At 37.9% G+C, this 9296-nt stretch overlaps 1 protein-coding gene across 1 annotated transcript; it reads left to right on the top strand.

Annotated features, from left to right (window-relative positions):
* The first annotated feature begins 1742 nt into the window (after positions 1-1742).
* On the top strand, positions 1743-9021 carry LOC141901284 (PH domain leucine-rich repeat-containing protein phosphatase 2-like). Its single transcript, XM_074788430.1, has 19 exons — positions 1743-2214; positions 2793-2927; positions 3001-3182; positions 3381-3556; positions 3691-3837; positions 3916-4069; positions 4197-4376; positions 4471-4594; positions 4701-4761; positions 5062-5157; positions 5275-5433; positions 5504-5701; positions 5811-5973; positions 6062-6192; positions 6297-6437; positions 6516-6707; positions 6844-7072; positions 7188-7580; positions 7715-9021. Exons 1-19 carry the CDS (start codon positions 1743-1745, stop codon positions 8789-8791), a joined length of 4410 nt encoding a protein of 1469 aa, XP_074644531.1. The 3' UTR covers positions 8792-9021.
* The last annotated feature ends 275 nt before the right edge of the window (positions 9022-9296 follow it).

Raw genomic sequence — 9296 nt, forward strand, 5'->3', positions numbered from 1 at the left:
AGAACAGTGACGATGTGAAACCAAGGACCGCATATCTTAACCGTGCGTAAAAGAAATCGCAATATTTATTAATTTTAAAATATCTTAGTATCTCTTAAAGCTATATTTCCAATTTTCACAGAGGTTAAAGAGGGTTATTTGCAGTTAAAGCCTGCGTTGAATTTTTTAAAATATATTTCCTGACGACTGATCTGTACCCGCTTGAGTTTGAGATTACGCAAAAGGGGTCTCCCACTGCGCATTGCAATTTCACTGAACATTGAGATTTGCGACAAGAAATTTTTAAATGCAATTTGATTTCTTCACATTTTCCATGGGGATATTTTGAGATGATAATCCATATCTTCTTTGTACCGTATTTTGGCGGGAGCAATTCGTTAATCTGGTTTCGGGATCCGGTTTGTCCCGCTATTGAAGTGTGAACGGCCCAGTTGAGGAATTGTCGTATACAGCCCGTCCAGCCTAGCGCCGATTTTGTGTTCGGTGAAATCAAACGTTTTAGAGTCGATGGTGAAATGTGCCAGTCAATTTAAACGCTTAGGATATATTTAACACATATCTCTCTCTGGTAATCCCTCATTCTGGGATCATACGATGAATTTAATGAATCTCAACCTTCTTGCTGGAAAACATCGACCAGAAAACCTTACTGATATAAAATTCCAATATAATATTTAAAGGGGTTCATATCTGTCCCCATTTGATATTCTGTTTTAGGGGGTCAACGTCCAGTTTGGCAACTTTCAGCTGCGCCGCATATTCAAAACTATATAAAAACTTAGATTTTTTTCTAGTGTCCAACCATGAGTGGTACATTCGGTTGAAATGAATTATCAATTGCACGCGTGTCTTACGGCGCCAACTTACGTATATTGACAAATTACGTATATTGACTTGCAAATTTGTGAGGATCCAGGATTACATAATCATTTGTTATTTTCATTGTGATCGAGTATCGTCGAAATGTCAGTGTTTGCTTTGTCGCGACACATTTTATTTAGAGCAGATCTATTAACTATGTAGGAACGATCTGGAATATTAAGGCGGTTATGTGTCGTACATGTCAAAAGGCGCTCCTCGTTCTTCCAGCGACAGTGCAAATATATCGTATACAAAATCCACTGTTATTTTCGTGAAAAGAAATTTCCGTCAGCCCCCACTCGTACGAACTTTCGTTTCGTATAACAATCCGCTTTCGGTTTATTAGACGATAACATAGTTTGGTTTCAAAATCTTCAGGTGGTACGCGTAAGAGAATCTAAATCGTTCAATTGTTCAGATTTACGTGGAGCTAATTTCGCCGACCGGGTCCTAGTTAAAGAGATTTCCCATAGACAATTATAATAATAGGTGCGCGCTATAATAGTAAATAAATGCATGCACTCACTTTATTGCCTTGTTAAACACACCTACGGTTCTATCTACTTCACGAATATTTTCTCACGGTAGGAAACACTTGCGCAGTAGATTTTATTTTCCCTGTTTAAGCACAGCTATGGATTTACCAAGATTTCATCGGTATAATTGAAGGTAAATATATATTACATTTTTTAGATAGGAATTTGCGTCGAAAGGGTGGATTATATAGTAAGACATATGGTTCGCTGTAATTAGAAAGAACGTGATTTGAGTAATAATTTTTTACATTCTTCGATAAAGTAATTAACGAAACCCAAAAGCTAATGAGCTGCTATTTTTGTTCATACAGATTTTATTTATTGATCATGGAAATACGAGTAGAAATGGAGAATGGTGTATCCGATCAAAACGCCAACATCCAGAATTCAACATCTTCATCAACTGCTAACGGGAGTAAATGGCATACGTCCGACTCGGTTGATGTCGCAAATCGCGCCGGATCGTTTGCACAGCCGGAATTAAAAAAGGACGTTGTAGATGTGCAAACCTGGTTAAAGGCTAGTGTTGATCACGGATTTATAAGGATATATCCACCGGAAGCCTCATCGCGCCATTCCGAGTTGATCCCTTGCGGCCTAGAAACTACTGCACATAAAATCTGTCTTCAAATTGGCAAACCACCGAATTCCCTTCACGTACAGTTTCACGGTGACGTCATACGACGACTGGACCCCGAGGAGTGCCCTCTAGCGATGCAAAGCGGATATCTAGAAAGTATCGGGTATACAGACACTTGCCGAATACAGGAAGAGGGTCCTAAAGAGGAATTACGCTATCTAGTTAAATTCTATTCGGGTAAGTGCTTTCTCCTTTATGATTAATGCGAAAATCATTTGCATTATGTACATATTTTAGTTATTTTTCAACGGTTTTAATTTCTTTATTTACCGGTAACTATATGTATTACACGTATATCACGTGTATATATTTCAATCCATTCGGCATGGGGTTTGTACCCTAAAATACTATTTAGAATAGTTTTTTACATTGTCACAATCGTTGCGGGTAAAGCCATTGATTTGACTGGGTATAGAATTTTCGAAATATTTCAGTACTTACTGTAATGCCTAAAATACAATACCTTTTCTAGATAAGTACACGAATGCACGAGACTTTTATATGTCCCCCTTGAAATGGCTCTTGAGGACAAGCACACATTTGCGTATTCCAAATTGTAGTTGTTAGAAATCTACATCATAACAAAGACATTTTTTAATCGTACAAAATGGTTTGCCTTTGGGGCCGGCTTTCTGAACAATTTTCCCCAACGAGGCGTTTTCTAGTTGTCTTGTAAGATGATCAATGAAAATTCTTCCTCGCTTTTTGCATATTGTTGTCTAATTCTAGTTCTTTCAAATCTCTTTTGAACACAGGCAAAATTTCCGATTATAGCACATATTCCAGACATCATCTATCCGGACTCTTACATGTTCGGCAAGGGAAAATGTTAAAGCAATGGACTCAAAGATTCTGTGCAATATCGGGCACTAGATTATTGATATATAGAGGTAAAAATTGCCTATTTTCTACCATAAAAGATATGTGATCAACTTATTGAGTATGGATCTTTTATATTTGAAGATAAAACAAAAAACTACAAACCAACAATTATCCAACTCGCAAAAGGTTCGATTGAAACGGTAGAGATGAAGGGTCATCCTCTTTGCCTGAAGTTAACACCATCTGTTCAAGGAGAACGGTCTATTTATCTGTCGATAGGAAGTGAATCTGAATTCACAAAATGGTTGAAGAAGTGCAAAAAGGTGAGTAAAGAAAAGGTACGTATCTAACAATACTAACGCCAGGGATCGGTTAACTGTAGGTTACATGATACAGTCCGTTCCATAAGACACCAGCAATTAATCTGCTAACAAAAATTAATTCATAATATTCAATCTCCATTTTGAGACGGATAATGATTGTTTTATGTTTGTAATGAATTGGTTTATCTACATTTTCAGGCAACTGCCAAACTTCCAACGCATGCAGATCTGTCAAACTGTCACCTAGAGGCGATTCCAGATACTGTCTTTATGAATACGGACTTGCAAGTCTTGAATCTGCGTCATAACGTGTTACGAGAGCGCCCCCTGGACGATGACGCCTACACTATAGGATGGATAGAAGACATCACAAGGTATTTCATCTGCTAATGAGATATTTTTTGCAGCCGAAATGTCAATGTTCAAGGAATAGAGAGTAAATAGCAAAATTACGAATTTTCCAAAATTCGAGATTTCTAACCGAAATGGACATCTATCTTTTATTCAGGTTTCAGCGATTGAATATTTTGAATTTAGCGGACAATGACCTTGGACATTTCCCGAAAACATTGTGCGAGATGAAATCATTGACCGAACTCAATCTTTCTGGAAATCAGATTGATGAGATTCCAGCTGAAATAAAAGATCTCACAAAGTAGGACCAAAAACAACCTACTCCGAACCATAAGATTTGAGATCTTCTGTTCAAAAGAACTGTATTCTTTTTTTCCAGCATGCAGTTGTTACATTTGCATAAAAACAGAATATCAGATTTACCAGAATCCATGGTCTGCTTGAATAAGCTAGTCACATTAGTTTTAGCGTTCAACCTGTTCTCCGACATACCAGACACGCTGCTTCGTCTAGTGGAGTCCTCGGTTTGCAAGGTAAAATATGGCGACAATGTTAGGAATCAGCATTTGAGAATTGAAAAGCCCATGGACGTATAACCGAGAGTATTTTCATAGTTTATTCGTCCGTGATAAGCCATTATGACATTCCTCTTTTTTTCAGATGGAAACGGTCATTATCTCTGGAAATAAAATCAGTCAACTTCCGCCACGAGTCGTAAACAGAATGTCAAATCTGAAGAAAGCCGATTTTCGATTGAATCATTTGACCTTGTCAATGACAGAATCAATCAAGTTCACTTGTTTCGAAAATCTAACGCATTTAGATGTAAGAGATAACCAGGTACGCGGGGATACACTAAAACCATTCAAGAATAAAGTATCATAAGCTGTAGTTTAACGAAATAAGACGAGTTGATTTATTCCATTAATTCTAGGTTGGTGAATTATTGGACCTGCGGTTGTTGAAAGCTCTTGAATATTTGAATTGCGAAAGAAATCAAATAAATAACTTACAACTAAATGGAACACAGCTCAAGTATATATATGCAGCGCATAACGGTGCGTATCGAAAATAAGTGAGAAAACTGCTTTATTTTCTGGACAATATTTTGTCCCACGATGGTCCAAATATGTATATCCTCTTTCTGTTTTACTTATCGTTCAGATATACAGCATTTATCAGTCAGTCCGAAACCAGAGTGGTTAGCGGTCATGAATGTATCTTAGTAAGTCATGTCTCTTCAGCAATATTCATGTAACCTAGTAATTTGGGCTAAAAATGATACCTTGTTTCTCCTAATCGACCGGGTCATGTAAAATTTGTAATCAGTTCATTTATATAGCTGCCGGGCCAGTTAAGGTTAGCTTGGTCGTGATTTAAAAAAATTGTTTTGTAAAGGATACAGGCGGCCGGCCGGCTTAACTTGTAAGCTTAGCAGAAGAGAAACAAGGAATCGATATTTTAGCCTTGGTTCCTCATTTTCCCATTTCTGAAACTTTAAGAACACCGTTTGTTGAAATTTCAGTAACAGGATACAATTCCTACCAGAAGCACTTGCCACTTGTTTCTTCCTACAAAGGTTATACGCTAGTCACAACGCTCTCAAAGCGCTACCCGAAAGGTAAAGATATTTCTACAATTCCATGAGTTTACCTGGTATTATCGTTGTGCATACGGAGATTCGAAATTGATAAACGGAATATGTTCAAACTAATCAATATTTCTCGTTCTTTCTTAGAATTTTATGCGACGCCAAACAACTTCGAAGCATCCACGTAAATCATAATAACATAAGTCAACTTCCACTCGAACTCGAAGATTTCAAACTCGAAGAATTTCTTATACAACACAACAGGCTTGCAAATGTTCCAGCAAATTTCTTCAAACACGCCATAAGGTTAATTGTGATTGAACCTTTTTAAATATCTGGATTTAAGTTTGTATAATTGTTTATTCTGTTACTCCAGATTAAAAATCTTCAACGCAAGCAAAAATCGGCTCGTTCATTTGCCTTCGCTGAACCCAACCACTGATTTGAACAAAATACAAGAACTTTATTTGTCTCACAATTATCTACAAGATGACGTCATGCGTGTAGTTTGCGGATTCAATCGTCTCAAAATATTGTACATCGCCTACAACCAGATTTATACTATACGAGACAGGTAATAGTTGAAACTCGATGAAAGTCGAGAACCAGTTCACTCATACTAATAAACCTACTGGTACTGAAGATGAAAATCCATAACTCAAAATGATTACCATACATTCCAGTGATATATGTAGATTGGAAATGTTATTGGAATTGAATGTGTCAGGGAACCGACTAAAAGCCTTGCCTATGTCATTGCTCCAGCTACCAGCACTGGAAATATTGAGAGCGCACTCAAACCAATTATTAGAATTACCAGACTTTTCTAAATCTTCTTCTCTAAAGGTAAATAAACGATGTACCTGTAGAAATTAGAGTTCGACACATTTCTCTCGAGTCATTCCGACGTTACAATAATATATCACTTATTCAGGTGCTGGATGTGGCTAGTAATAAGTTTTTGAACGTCTCAGTTCCAAATCTGATGGATTCTCAGATTAGTCTTCTTGATATGTCATGCAATGAACAGCTAAGTGTCAGCGTCGACGAGCTTCAGAGTTTACAGTAAGTAATTATGCAAGCGGCTCCATGCATCTGATTATAACTTTAAATCATATCGATAAGTAATATCAAGAAAGAAAAATTTGGACCACTGATAATCTTCTTAGGAACAAGAAGTCGGTTACATTCGTGGATTTGACTGGCCAGAATAGACAACTTCCTGGTGCAAATCCTTCCAAGCACGAGGTTGTTGATAGCATACTACCCTGGCAAGTGGGACTTGCTGAAACAAGTGGAACGAGAAACAAGTAAGCAGAAAAAGGTAGTGAGAAAATAATGCAGTAAATTCTGTGATAAAAATGTGGTTTATTTTCTGTTGACAACAGGTTATGCGTTGGTGTAATTAAAAAGCTATGTTACAAGAAAGATGAAGCACTATTTGCAATGTTTGACGGTGGGCAAAACGATTTTATTCCGACTATACTTCAGAAGTCGTTCACGCGGCTGCTCGAAAGAGAAATAAAACATCCACTAACTAAAGACAAATATCTCAAATACACAATGCTTAGCGCTCATAGGTATGTGTACTATATAAACCGCCCATAAACATATTGCAGAATGATATTGATTGGATTTGTTTGAACCCGAATTACCATCTTTCAAACCTTAAATTGAAAGTGATCATGTCATTACCTTTTTTCCATTTATCTTAAGGCGATTACGATCCGCCGGCCATGGCCTGGGTGCATCTGCTACAGTGATCCATTTAGTAAAATCCGACTCGGCAAACGACGTTTACACTCTGAATCTGGCCAATATCGGAGATACTGAAGCTGTCTTATGTCGAGGTCGGGAGGTTCTGCTTCTAACTCGTCCATTTACCGTCAGTAAAGATTACCAGGATAAAGAGCGTGTCTGCAACACGGGAGGAATCGTTACTGAGGTAAACGTTACACTACCGATGAAGCAAAAAGGACGCGAGACCCTTCTTTTTGAAGAAGTGATCTAATAACAACCTAATAATCTGAGATATTTGCCATTTTGCCCTTCATTTTCAGGACAATAAAGTAAACGGTAGCTCGGAAATGACCCGTATGCTCGGTTGCACGTATATGCATCCTCAACTAATTCCCGATCCACATCAATGCAGTATCGCTCTCACGTCTGATGATCAGTTCATTATCCTCGCAAACAGAAATCTCTGGCGTCAGTTGTCCTATCAGGAAGCTGTAGCAGAGATCGTTCATGTTAATCACCCGGTGCTAGCGGCGAAGAAACTACAGGATTTAGCGCAGAGTTACGGTTGTAAAGAGAACATTAGCGTACTCGTCGTGCGTCTACATCTCGGAGGCCATGTGATAGGATGTGATGATAGTTCAGAGTGCGATAGTTTAGACGAGCGATTTGGTTTAGGTACCGTTGTGGAAGAAGACCCTTCACAATCGGAGGAGGTATCTGTTTTATTGTTTACTTTTGAGTTCCTAAGTACTTATGAATAAATAGTTCGTCAATCAGCTGCATGACATGCCAACATAATTGTTACGGTATAAAAAAAACGAAAGTTGTTTTCCAAATTATTTTTTAGATAATTCAGCCATTGGTGAAACATTCACCGGCTCCAAATACAAAAATGAGGCGTTTCATCAAGAAGAACCGTGTGACCGAGTGGGAGAATGTTCTACAGCACCGTCTTTCCGAAGAAGTGAAAGAGCACGAGTTGCAGTCATCCGTGAATGAGTTGATGAGCAGCGGCAGTTCTGTGGCAAAGGATAGTGATTTCAGGACATCACTGGCGGAGTTGAGTAGTTCAGATTCTCCAGATAGTCTGAATTCACATGAAAGCGTTAGCCGCAACCGAGTCGGTACTTACGATTTACGCAACGAAACAGTTGCACCATCGCGAAACAAAGTTCTATCGGATAGCGGTGACGAAGAGAGCGGTGACGAGTTAGAGAGGATCAGCGATCATAGTCCAGTAGCAGGTACTCCTCCAGAAATACGTGTATCTTCTCTAGTTAAAGGCGATGCTCGTTGTGATTCGATCGAGAATTTAGTGAGTCACCTTAAGTCAACCAGCCGAGCAGCAGCAGATGATAACAGGGAGATGGAGAAAGTGAATGATGATACAGATGGCGATTGTCATTACGAGTCACTTGATGAATTGGATATTGATGAATCAGTTTTTGAATATGATGTGATAAATTCGACGCTCAAAGAACATTCGAAACAGGAAGAAAAAATAGCTTCGGATGCTTCTGAGCCAATCTACGCAAAGGTCGATTTAAAAAAGAAAATGTCAAAGAAGGCAGCAATGGTAACAGCAGACGCCATGAAACAACAAGAGTTGGAGGAACAAGAAGTGATGATTGATATTTCAAGTGAGTCAGGAGATTCAGATGTAGATTCAGTGCGCATGGGTTCACTGAAAGATCGAGGTCACGTTCATGCGAAAGTAAAAGCTTATTACCATTCGGACGATTCTGAGACATTGACGCCATCATCTTCAGCTAATTCAATATCGAGTTCTAATAGTTCTAGGTCTAGTACAACGTTACCCTCATCAGTCGTTGAAAATATTCAACAACGACTTGATCAACCAGTTACAAACAACGTTAGGGTTATGTCTCGGGTTGCAAGCATTGATATCATTACTCACCTGTAAGATTATTTACTTAGCTGGACTATTAACTTACACGATTCAGCAACAAACTTTCTATTGATTGTATTTGATACGTTATATTGGGTGGATTAAGACCTTTCTTAAACAGTATTTTCAGTGATGTTCAAGTAAGTTTGAACATTACATAGATAATTGATTTATATGATATATTTACCTGAATGAAATTGTTGATTCATCATAAAAAAGGATACGTAGTTGTTGAACACTTTATATAATACATTATCATGAATGAATACGAAATACGAAATATTTGAAAACTGTGTTTTGTCTTTTTATTGTTATGAAAAACTATTCAATTCTTGAAATCGCAATTATTTCTGCTTTAAGAGATATTTCAGATTTCAAACTGACGATAAAGAAACCTCTATTCTGTTACAAATTTCACTACACATAGCATTTTATGCATTACCCAGGGCACTCAAAACTGCTTTTAGCTTTTAGCGTTTTATATCATGAACTCTTAACAACCCATGCTGATTCGGTTAAT

Source organism: Tubulanus polymorphus, chromosome 3, assembly GCF_964204645.1.
Source record: "Tubulanus polymorphus chromosome 3, tnTubPoly1.2, whole genome shotgun sequence".
Lineage (NCBI taxonomy): Eukaryota > Metazoa > Nemertea > Palaeonemertea > Tubulaniformes > Tubulanidae > Tubulanus > Tubulanus polymorphus.